This window comes from Macrobrachium nipponense, chromosome 3 (genome assembly GCF_015104395.2).
Source record: "Macrobrachium nipponense isolate FS-2020 chromosome 3, ASM1510439v2, whole genome shotgun sequence".
Taxonomy (NCBI): Eukaryota; Metazoa; Arthropoda; class Malacostraca; order Decapoda; family Palaemonidae; genus Macrobrachium; species Macrobrachium nipponense.
The window spans coordinates 70,617,881-70,631,141 of record NC_087202.1 but is presented as its reverse complement, the minus strand read 5'-3'; the positions used below and the strand labels follow the sequence as shown (position 1 = coordinate 70,631,141).

General features: G+C 34.9%; 1 protein-coding gene across 1 annotated transcript in view; it reads left to right on the top strand.

The window, feature by feature from the left end:
- LOC135221802 (tyrosine-protein kinase receptor-like) overlaps window positions 1-13,261 on the top strand; it is a 1,041,187-nt gene that overhangs the window by 653,296 nt on the left and 374,630 nt on the right. Inside the window, exons 5-8 of the mRNA XM_064259659.1 lie at window positions 7,215-7,345; window positions 10,070-10,189; window positions 10,621-10,776; window positions 11,118-11,248. Of these exons, the coding sequence (XP_064115729.1) occupies window positions 7,215-7,345; window positions 10,070-10,189; window positions 10,621-10,776; window positions 11,118-11,248 (538 nt within the window). The remainder of the gene's footprint in view (window positions 1-7,214; window positions 7,346-10,069; window positions 10,190-10,620; window positions 10,777-11,117; window positions 11,249-13,261) is intronic.

Below are 13,261 nucleotides of genomic sequence, written 5' to 3'. Positions count from 1 at the left end.
ATTTTGCACATTTTTTATAATGTTCTCCTAAGGGGCATTCTTAATCGAGCTCCTTTTTTTTCTGCTCAGCTAAAAAGAATAGTCATTATCTGTTCAAGATCAGTCGTTCGTATATGTTAGCCATGCCTCTTGACTATTTAGCCGAAGTTAGAAAATATATCTTATTCTTAAAACTCCTCTTTTATCAAAGTCCAGTGCCAGTATATAGAAAGTAAATATAAATGCTAAAATATAGTCATATCTTATTTTGGAGACGCGTGCAATTAACATTACTTAATTCCATATGATTTACGAAGACAAATTCGTATATTCAGTAATCGCTCCTCGTTAAGCAAATCAATTACCATCTGCATCGAACCTTTACTCTGATATTTTCCAGTTTACTTTTACATTGGTGTGGACTGGACAATTTTACTCGTATCCAATTTAGGGTGACGATTAAACAAGCCAATGTAAAAGGGCAGGTGATGTTAGGAAAAGGTTAACGTTTAATTAAATTTAATAGGATAAGGGAGACTTGGTATTTTGTACATGCAGTTATAAGTAAATATATCAGCGAAAACGGAAAGAAAATAATCTTTTGATATTGGAATCATCAAGTTGAATGGTCTTGTATTCACAAAGTTGAAATTATAGAATGAATAGTCCTTCTCTACACTAATAATGAAAACCCTATAAATATTCAGTAGCTCAGGATAACTCATTTTTATTATGTAACTGCTACCAACTTTGAGTCTCATTTTGCATCTGAAATATAACAAGAGTCGAAGTTAAGTTTTTAACTGAATAATGAACAATCTCTCTCTCTCTCTCTCTCTCTCTCTCTCTCTCTCTCTCTCTCTCTCTCTCTCTCAGCGCGAAGATTTGTCCGAAATTGGCTATTAAAGCATGGGTTTTATATACAAAAATATGCATATGATCGCTTGAATTAATTGTGGAGAAATCAAGTTTTGCTTTTAGTATAAAATCGACATAGAGACGTTTTTCGCTTACTCGGAGAGTAAGCCTACAAACTACTTTGTTGTTGTTGTTGTTTGGGGGGTAGGAAAGCCTTAAAAAGGTTTGAAAAAGGAATTTTGCGTTGAGTTAACAATACAGGAATTGGAGGGTATGATATTTATGATTTATTTATTAGAATAAAAATGTAAAAAAATAAATAATGTGCATGTTAAACATCACAGAAAAGTTTTTCTAATAAAATATAACATTTATTTTAATATTTCTTGGTGAAACAAGGACGTATTTGACCATAGATTTTAGCCCGTTTTAATTGTCGTCAAGTTAAGAATGTAATGTTTACAACTTATGCGTCCCGAAGAAGCTGGAGGTTGAATCACGCCTCCTTATTGCTCCACCACATCTCCACGGAAGTGAATGGAAAGAGGGCCATTATAATATAACAATGACGATCTAGTAAAGCTGAATCTGCAAATATAACTATAGAACACTTATAAAAGGTGGAATGATTATTTTTGTGAAAGTTTTATTTGTTTAGAAAAATGTTAGTTCGTAACGAGCGTTAATCTAGCTGAATTTCAATTGTATAAACTATTCGGTATTTTTGTTAGCTGTTAATTGATGCTTCTAGGAATCTGGTGGTTCATATAGAATATCAAATTACCCAAACGGTTTGACCCTTCTTGTTGGATGGAGATGAATGTAATGTTTAGTTTCACTCGGTTTTTTTATTTATTTTTTATTTTTTTATATTAATTTTTTTGTTCACTGGAAGTGAAAGTAAAAGAATTATAAACGTTATTTACTTGGTATACTAGAAATCAGTTTATCGTTTTTGTTCTTATTTCACTTTTTCCGTTGCTGTTATAATTATGAATATTATATATATATATATATATATATATATATATATATATATATATATATATATATATATATAGTAGTATATACGTATATATATATATATATATATATATATATATATATATATATGTAATACATACAGATGTATATTGACGATCTATCGCTAAAGCATGCGATATTTCGTGTTTTCATACAGCTGGAGGAAGGAATGAAAGGAGTTGACTTTTAGGCGCTTTCGTGTATTTTTCACACCTCCTCAGGTCAAGTGATACAAAAATTCATTATTTGTTACAAAGACACCTCTGTGGCAGCAATACATAAACATAAAAACTATCGTACTACTATTTAAAAACTAATTGTCTAAAAATATTGTTTACAAGGAGTTCATCCAGTTCGTACATCCAAATAATTAATTTTTGTATCACTTGACCCTGAGGAGGTGTGAAAAATACGCGAAAGCGCTTAAAGGTCAACTCCTATCATTCCTTCCTCCAGCTGTACAACATCACACCTATATACGTATATGTATGAGAGAGAGAGAGAGAGAGAGAGAGAGAGAGAGAGAGAGAGAGAGAGAGAGAGAAATTGGTCCTCTTGCCCTTTCAGCGGAATGATTATCATGTGCATAATGCACTGCTTAGTTCCACAGAGGCACAGTGTTGCAACAGAAGGTGAGCATAATTTTATCTTTCGGGCCTTGCTTGGGATTCGATCCCTGTCTTCTTGCTGGTGAGGCGAGGATGGTGCGAATCAAAGGAAATCGTAAATTTTTGTTGTGATTATTTATCTCTCTTGGTTTTGTTGAGTTCTGGGCCAACAGTAAGTGGAAACACTGATTTCTGATACGTTAATGACTAGATCGAGGCAGAAGGTAAATTAAATATATATGCTTGTTATTCTAACGTTGTTTTAGTGGAAATTGGATAGAAGGAATGTCATAAATCTGCAGTTAACCTTGCTTGTGAAGATCATTGGTTAGCGTGTTCGCATTGTCAAAGAATGTAATCTTTGGCTGGAAAAGAATCAAAACAAAGTCCCTGTCACCTACAATTTTAAGCTCTGCAAAATCAATCAACTTGGGTTACGAAAGAGAGGGGGTTTAATGCCCTGGAAATTGTTTTCGTGTCATGAAAGGCAATATGTTGGATTCAGACCGTGTTATTTGCAGCATATATCATGATTTCGTCTGATGCGGTTGATATTTCGGGATCTCCTGAAGGCTTTCCATTATCTCTGACAGTGCTTCATATTCTTACTAAAAAGTAAAAATGAAATTGAAAATTATGCGTATACAAATGTTTTAAGCGCCTCAGTGGCATGATCGGTATGGTCTTGGCGTGCCACCTCGGTGGCCACGAGTTCGATTCTCGGGCATTCCACTGAGGTGTTAGAGATGTGATTTCTGGTGATAGAAGTTCACTCTCGACGTGGTTCGAAAGTCACGTAAAGCCGTTGGTCCCGTTGCTGAATAACCACTGGTTCCATGCAACGTAAAAGCACCATACAAACAAACAAACAAATGGTTTTTTTTTCATTTGTAGATTTGCCATCTTTGTTTTCGAAAGTTTTGTCTCTGTTCTACGCTACTTTCTGTAGAATTGTAGTTGATGTTGGCAAAGAAAAGTGATAAGATACACCTTCTTGCAAACAACTGACTTTTGGTGCAGAATCGGAGAGTATTTTGTGATATTCCATCATCTTTGCAACTGTATTTTCAGTGAACATATCATAGGGTTCTTTTAAGTCACTTTCCTTGGTACCATGTTCCACCATTGTGCATTTGCTGAGAAATTGCTGATAACGCCGCTCATCGTCAAGTATATATTATGTCATTGTGGAAGAAAATTTTACGGATGGATTCTGCCATTGAAGAAGAGGAAGACAGCAGATGCTTCCAATAATGAAAGTATTCTATTCGATAAAAAGCAGTAGCTATCTTAAAGAGGCGAACTAGTTCAGTATGAAGCATCTGACTTTATCTTAACTATCGAGAGCAAATAACTTTAGACTATTCCCTTCGATAACAAATAGTATCTTTAAGAGGTAAACTGGTTAAGAATGTAACTAACTGAAGAGAGAAATAAAGAAAATATGATCAAAGAACTTCGAGCTACTAGCATCAGACATCAGCTACCTAACTTGTATCTTAAATCTCGGGTGCGAATAACGCATTGTTATTTTCACCTCCTGGTGCAAATATCCACTTCGAATTCTTTCATGTTAGCATCCTACTGGGTAGAAACGATTCAGCAGATAAATGGCAATTTTTAAGTTTGATGTATTTTATACGCATGGGTGATAATAATAATAATGGTAGCCAAATGATATCAGTGAATGTATATCTGTCATCTTTGGGAAAAGGAGCCATGAAACAAATTTTCTTATATCAAACACTAACTTGAATATTTTTCGTCTATAGGTATATGATTGCCCTCGATCACCTCTTTACTTTTTAATTCCCTTATTAAACAATGAAGCTTTTGTCTTTTCATTTTACGTGAATTTGTATTTTTCTTGGCAATAGAAAACGTTGCAAGATGACGGGTTTCTTGCTTGGGTAAGACGGTTTCAGCTACTTAACAGCATGGTATTAACCACTGGAACTCGAACTGAATGTCTGTTCTGGGGTGTCATTCCCCTTATACTAGTTTTTTTTTTTATTAAATTATAACCTTTATTTTTTAGATGTGTAGCGTCAGTATCTTTACAAGTATTCCGCCATTTTTGTCTCGACTGGATATTGTGGTGGAAGTATTAGGTAGTAAATTTCATGTGAAGACATGAGGAAAAAAAACAAACAGTGTCACTTGAGGTGATACCGCATCTTTACAGCTTCTGTGTTACGAATAAATGTCGTCAAGGAGCAGTAAAAGAAAATTGCCTAATACAACGAGGGCTTAATAATCCCAAATTTCTGGTCGTTTCTTCCTCTTGGAAGGATTAACAGGGAACAGTACAACCATGAAATGCCAGTCTTGATTCATTTTGTAGGTGCATGACAGCCAAATAAACCTTCCTCATATATATATATATAATATATATATATATATATATATATACATATATATGTATTGTGTATATATATATATATATATATTATATATATTATATATCTATATATTTAGTATATATATTATATATCGATATATAATATATACAACAGATAATATATATGTGTGTATATATATATATATAGTATATTAGATTATGTATATATATACATATAATTTTATCTTTACATTATATTATATTATTAATATATATTATTTATATATATATATATATGTATTTATACTAAAGGTTTTTGCCACGAAGGAAAAAATGAAAAGCGAGATAGCCAAGCACTTGCGGTCTAGTGCGACCCTTTACTCAGGCACAACTGATCTTACAGAGGAAAAACATAGTCAAAGTAGCTTAATATCCAAACTGACATTAAGATTAGCAATAAGGTCGATTTCACTCTACAGAAACAAGGAAACGCCTGAGGGCAGGATACGCGATTTTTAGGCAGCCACACCTTGGAGGAGCACACGCTTGTCAACAGATGATTCATCCCGAAAACAATACATTTTGAAAAAAAAAAACAAGGAGGCATATACAACTTATTACCATGAAATTTACAAAAATGTTCCCCAAAAAAAAGAATTAGTGAAAAGACGAAAAAAAGGAAATAAATATATGGAGCAAGAGAGAGAGAGAGAGAGACGAGAGAGAAGAGAGAGAGAGAGAGAGCAGAGACGAAGAGAGAGAGAGAGAGAAATAATAACTATATACATGTGGGACTAATTAATTAGTAGAGTGAAATCGACCTTATTGCTAATCTTAATGTCAGTTTGGATATTAAGGCTACTTTGACTATGTTTTTCCTCTGTAAGATCAGTTATGGCTGAGTAAAAGGTCGCACTAGACCGAAAGTGCTTTGCTATCACGCTTTTCATTTTTTCCTTTGTGGCTAAAAACCTTTAGTGTACCTAGCATCACGTTTTATATACTTCGTGATTAAGTTATTCATATATATATATATATATATATATATATATATATATATATATGTGTGTGGTGTGTGTGTGTGTGTGGTGTGTGTGTGTATATATATATATATATATATATATATATATATATATATATATATATATATATATATATATATATATATATATATATGAAGAAGATAACTTGATGTGCATGCACCTAGAATATATATTGGTACGAACCATGTTCGTAGTTACCGATATGATTTGCATTGATCGTATATGTTCAAGAATCCTTGGTTATGTACACTACCTTTCTTCTCTTGAGACTCCTTGCCGCTTCTCGTTTTCTGTATACTTCCTCAGCTTTGTGAGCCCTTGCCTTATTCCCTTTCATATTGCGGGGACTGTAACGTTTCCCCAGCTGCTCCGTGTGGTATACATAAAGAGTGTTTGTGAAGTATTAACAATCGTGATGTATTCCCAAGTTAAGAATTTTTTTTTAAGAGTTGTATATTTGATTAGCGGGAATAGTGTTATTTGTGTAATTATATATCTCGAGTATTTTATCAAATGTTATTCACGTTCCTTGTTGTTTTGGTTTATTATTTCCAAATTTCTGTACGTGTTTATGTAGTAATGACCCCTCACCACCTCCTAGATTTTTTATAGGAGGTCTTTACAAGTATTATATTTATATATATATATATATATATATATATATAATATATATATATATATATATATATAAATATATATATATATATATATATAATATATATATATATATATTAATTATATTTATATATTATATATATACTATATACTACATATAATTGTATATAATATACACATATATAGTGTATGTGTATTGTGTATGTGTATATGTGTGTGTGGATGTGTGTGTATCTATATTTGGTGATCCAAGGAAAATAACACTGACTTTTGTTCTAGATGGTATCAAGAAGGTTGATATTTTGGTAATTATTCTTGTGCCAATGAAACTCAGGTAAACCGTAGAATTATATATTTAGATATTTGTACTTGAAAATAACCTTATTACTTGGTGATTGCTGAGCTTTGAATTATAGAAATTAATCATATTATATGTGTTTAGTTATATTATATATATATATATATATATATATATATATATATATATATATATATATGTATGTGTGTGTGTGTGTGTGTGAGGAGAGAGAGAGAGAGAGAGAAAGAGCGAGAGAGAGAGAGAGAGAGAGAGGGGGGGGGGGCTAATTTTGAAATTGTAGTACTAGTCTGAAGAAAGTTAAATATATTATGATCATGTTATTTGTAACACATTCTGTAAAATGTTACAGGAGTTGTTTCTTGTGTCTAAGCCAATACGGAATCCCCAGTTAACGGTAAAATGACGATTTGTTTTCTGATTCTCCCCAGGTGGAAAAGAAGAAAGTCTTACATTGGCAAAATAACCCAGCCCTTCCGTTTGGGCATCGAGGTCATGCTGGGAACGGGGAAACCTACTCACGTGGCCATTGATAACATTCAGCTCGCCAATTGTATTCTCGGTAAGTCAGCTTTGTTATGTTTAGTTTATTGGTTAGTATTGTAATGCTCCTTTCTTCTTGAAGAAAGTATAATGAATAATTATATATATGTGTGTATATATACATATATATAAAGCCAAAAGTCACGAAGAAAAGTGAAACGAAGGAGTGCTACGAGACCTTTCGATTCAATGTCCTTTACTTAGCAGACTGCCAAGTAAAGGACATTGAGTCGTAAGGCCTCGCAGCACTCCATTGTTCCACTATCCTTCGTGGCTTTTGCCTTTATTTATATATTCATCATGTTCCAAATTTCCTTGATTCAGTTATACACATATAATGTGTGTGTGTTTCTTTTTGTGCATTTTAATACGCCTTAAATTCGCCCATTAAATTTTGATGCAATGATTTTTTTAAATACTTAATTCGATAAGAAGTGATGACTAACTCCATGTAGGCTCAATAGATTATGTAAAAGCAATCAAATTATGAACAGGTTAAACTGAGTCACCATTCTATTATGGATTTTGGTGTACAAATTATCTTCCTAAGATTGTGTCAGTTCACCGATTTTCTTCTAAGGCCATTAATATATTTTAAAATAAAAGGGGTTACGTTAGTGTTCAGAAAAATGGCACTATATGAGTCGGTCGGCGTTTCTGGCATTATTTTGATAAGTGTTTTTCTAGGATAGTATGCAATTGGGATTAAGAATAAGGTGGGTTGGACAAGAGAATGACAGGTTTAATGATATACCAGTACTGAGAAGAAAATTGCCGATCTGGTCCGATATTAGATGTGAGAATGATTGTGAATTCGACAATAAAGTTATTCATTTTGCATGAACTTAAAATTAGAATCGGGTCCCGATTGTACATACATACATACATAAGGAGTTATACAATAAAGTGACATCTTTCTTACTCGCTTTATGTGATGAAATTGTGGCTGAAGCGAGGAAATGACTTCGATACGAAATCTCGGGTAATGAAGAATGGTCTACAAAAGACTGAATAAATGACGATGGAGTTGCCTGGCGTAGAGTTGGAAAAGAAGTGACTCGCTTGGAATGAAATAAGATATAAGGGAATGCGGGTTAGAAGAAAAAAAAAGGAATTTTAATTTGAAATTATCCCTGATGAAAGTCAGACAAGTATTTTGCTGGAATGGTGCAAAACTAGTACTGCAGAAAGTGTATACTGAACAAGAATATAACTGCTGACTGAATAAGGGTTAGTTTCTGCCAAGAGAATGACTAGCTTTGTACGAAATTAGTACCGAGGCAATAGTCTGATGGATGAGATAAAGACACTCTTTGTCTGGAATTAGGAGGGGAGAAAGAGTGGCCCACCTGAGAAAAAGAATGAGAGTAAGAATGAAGGGTGTTGGGTGTTTCCTTGTTTGCTTAACGTTTGACGCCGTTTGCAAGTTTACGGCTGACTGTGTCTAGTGTGAGTAAAGTGCGTGAAAGAAGTCGGAAATGTGTTCATATCATAGGTAAAAGTTTCAATTCATAATACGGAAGATGTTTTAGATATGATTAGAGAAGTTTGAGTGTTTCTGAGAATCATGTTGGTGTGTAGTAGCAGCCGTTATGTAAACTGAATAACTCAACTTTAAATCAGGCTTATGGTACAATTAATACCATTAAAGATGACTGCATAAATGGACATTTTTTACTTGTGTAGGTACTGAACAGTTGATGTTAGAGATGTCACAAGGTGAATAAACAAATGTAGTAGGAAAGAAGGACAAGGGAGCTCCAGGATTTAAAAGAAGGCAGATTTTGAGGTGTATGAAGAGAAAAGTCTCTCTTAATAAAATCAAACGACCGTAATGGACATAACAAGTAATTCCATAATATTACAGAGAAACAAGTCTGAATACAGTACTTTAGTGCTGAAATGGTGGTCAAATAAAGGTATTATAGACAGCACGGAAATTACTGATGACTTGTAGCGCGAGAAATACTCTGGCAAAATCTTGAAACTGATAAACAATAAATTAAAACGGTTCAGAGACATTCCTTAGACGAGACAAGTGGCAGTAGGGACAAGTATGTGCTGTTTCTCACTAGGTAGCCTTTTAAAATGCTCCTGCGCGGAGAAGCAAGAGCAGGTAGGAAAAGAGCAAAAGGCTTCCTGTTGTGGCTGAAGAATGCAAAATGAGCGGCAGTCTCTCCCTCCCCACACCCACTGCGCCTCAGTGACGTGTTCAATTTCGGGCATTCCATTGAGCGGTCAGAGATGTGTATTTCTGGTGATAAAAGTTCGCTCTGGACGTGGTTCGGAAGTCACGTAAAGCCGTTGGTCCCGTTGCTGAATAACCATTGGTTCCATGCAACGTAAAATCACCATACAAACAAACAAAACAATCCCCCCACCCAGTCAAATTTTTGAAGTCCTGCTTACATTGCAATCATAAATCTGTCTTGTCTTGTCCGAGTCTCGTATCTTGTTTCGTTTGATGGTTAGAGGTGTCTTTTAGGACTGAATGGAGGGAATCGCAGCCTGATCATTTCTGCTGTTTGAAAATTAAAGAAGAAAAAAATTGTAATTAAGAAATTCAAATAATTATCCGTGATATCCATAAGTGGATGCGTTAGCCCATAAAAAATCCTGCTTGTACGTTATACTTTACCTATACATATAGCGCGCTTATAATTCTATGTAATTTCGTTTCCAGGGGTTCTCTGGATGGCTATGAGTATCCAACCGATAACCTTATGCTTTTTTCCCCTCTCAGATCTTGACCCCCCATTGAACTGCTCTGGCATGCTGTGTAACAATGGAGATTGTGTTTCTAGGGACTCCGTATGCGACATAGCAAGAGACTGTCGAGGTGGTGAAGATGAAAACTTTTGTGGTAAGTATTTGTTCCTTTTAATATTGTCTCGCTTGAAATAGTAGTTGGCGGTCGAGGCCACCTTCTTATGAAAGAGCTTGGATTTGTTGTTTGTACCACGGCATTATCCACAGCTATATGGTACCTTGATTTTAACGAATTCCGGCTCGGTGAGCGTCGATTTTATGCTATAGGTCGGTTTGTGATTTACCACAAATTTGATATTGAATTCTGTTTTTGAAGATTAGTAATAAGATGAATGAAAAATGTGATTCTTCATAGTTAAATAGATGATTACACACGAAAGATGACTGTAGAGGTACTCACCCAACTATAGGTCTCAGGTTTTATCTTTACGGGCAGATAAGTTGAATCCAAAGTCGTAGAGAAGTTCCACCTAAGAATATATCAGATTAAACAATAAGAGTTCTTTCCCTCTGTCACACCTACAGACCAACTTCCTGTTGGTGCTCGATGCGACTTCGAGAGCGGCTGGTGCGGTTGGCAAAACAGGTTGGATGATCAGATGGACTTCAAAAGACACCAGGGATCCACTGAAAAGGATTTTACAGGGCCACAATATGACCATACTTACGGCAACGAATCAGGTATTGAATCTTAATGATGTAGGATCTCTCTTAACTCGTTTACTCTTATATTACAGTAGATTTGAAGTTTGTTGTAACAATAGTTTTTTATTGTTTATTTATTTGGGTGAAGATTATTCTCGTTTATTTATTTGAATATTTTTTTACTTCTAATTTGCTTGGAGTGAATGATATTCGTCATTGATTTACTCATACTAAAATTTATTCATTGCATATTTTGAAATTTGTTCATCTTGTGCTTATTTAAAATGAAAGTATTGAACATTCATTGTAATTTGATTTTAAGATTAAATTTTAATGTGGTGCGCAATTACTGATCTCGAGCTGTTCCAAATTTGCAGGTTGGTACGTTCTGAGTGAACTTCCAAAAACAGGAAAGCTGGGAGACCATGGTGTACTGGAATCTCCATACTTTGATCCACCTCCTTGTTACCATGGCAACGTGCAGTCTCCTTTTTACGACTCTTGTAAGGTGAGTAATACTGTTGCGAGGCATTGTGTGCGTTTGTTTGTGTTTTGGATATGTTTAAACGTTTTATGACGCACTTGTATTTTTATGATTGTATATTGTGTCACCTCTCGACAGTATTAAACAAAGAAGCTATATTACTTTGTAAACGGGTTTACGTAAGTTGTAATACCTTGCTAGTTTGCAATCATAATCGTGACTAGGTGCCTATAGTAGATTCACATCAACTGTGCATTTGATGTCTAGGCCAGTCCCTTACGACGCTCCTGATTGGCTGTTGATAAGCCAGTTGCAGGGCTGGAAACTCATTCTCTCTCGAGAGTTCACATAAGAAGGACGTATGTTCCACCTCTCCTGAGGGATACTTTTGAAAGACGTATCCCTTAGGAGACGTGGAACATACATCCTGCCTATGTGAACTCTCTAGAGAGACTGAGGGTTTCCAGCCCCGTGATTGGCTTATCAACAGCCAATAAGGAGCGTCGGAAGGGACTGGCCTAGACATCCGATGCACGATTAATGTAAATCTACTATAGTATACATACTTCATTATGTTGAGTTTGAAGAAGTATGAAAATTCAAGAGAAAACCTTTATGTGGTATGCAGTGGGCCTAGAGAACTCTTATGAGAGAATTGATTGACAGTCAATAACAACCTGCGATATAAATAAAGCTTGGTTGTTGGTTAGATTTCTAGCGCTAATGATCACCATTGGGTAAAGCTGTTATTAATTCTATTTGGGTCTGTTCCAATACTTTACAGACAATTATCGCCATTATCGATTATTAAAAGAATTTGCTGTTGTGGTGCTGAAATTGGAGTTTATTTTCATTTTTCATATTTTCATTTTTCAGTTTTGTTCTCCTTTAATTCTTCACCAATATTTGTTCATTCGCAATATGGCGTCACGTTTCTCCCATACTACAAAGAGTATCAGAGCTTCAGGGATTCTTAAGAAGACACTTTCAGATAACTGAGGCTGGCTTCAGAAAAGTTACAATGAATACTGCCACTTTCATGCCGTAAATGTCGTGGATTAAACCTCTGGTTACAGTAAAATTACCTCGCCATTATCCACTACGTTTGCCAAAAATGAAATCTCACCAGTAGCTCGTGGAACACACACACGCCCTCACTCCCTCCCTCCCTCCCTCATCCAGCACATGGTACGATGTCCACCCCTGCATTCTTGTGCTTGGTGAATAATACGGTTCTTTTTTTGCCACTATCTGTTTTATACCAACATCGTCCATTCTGTCCAATGACCAAACCATCTCGAAACGCCCAGAAAACCCGTCCTCTGTTCTTCTTATGCCTCATATACTGTGCTGTCTGTTCATCTTAACAGCTTCAACTTCTTTTGTTTCATTCGCACTCATCATCCATATTTCACTTCCAGAAAGGAGAGACGACTAAATAATCTTTTATACAGTCTCATCTCGGCCTCCTCAGACAATCCAAGCCCCTGGACAAGCTTATGTATTCCCTCGTCCTCCTGTCATCTGCGACATTTGCTCCCAAGTACTTATAAAAAGTCAACCATTGACATTCTTCCACCATCCGCATTAGCAGTCATTGCTCTCTCCTTTCACAATTCACGTTTTAATCGCACAACTTGGCATCTATACTTGTCCTTTCTCATACTTCTGCTCCACCCTTCCATAAGATATTGAACAGGACAAAAACAGCACACCATAGTCTCAGGTCAGCATTTACATCAAACCAGTAGCATATATATGCTGATGGATTCTTCATTTCCCTTGTTCGAACTTTAAATCGCTTATATTAAATTAATATTCTATACTAGACATCTCCAGCATCCTCCATATTGCCTATTGTCGAATCTGTCATAATGGGTTTATAGGTTCACGCATCCCATGTATTATATATATATATATATATATATATATATATATATATATATATATATATATATATTTAAAGAGAGAGAGAGAGAGAGAGAGAGAATATATATATATATATATATACATACACACACACACATATATATATAT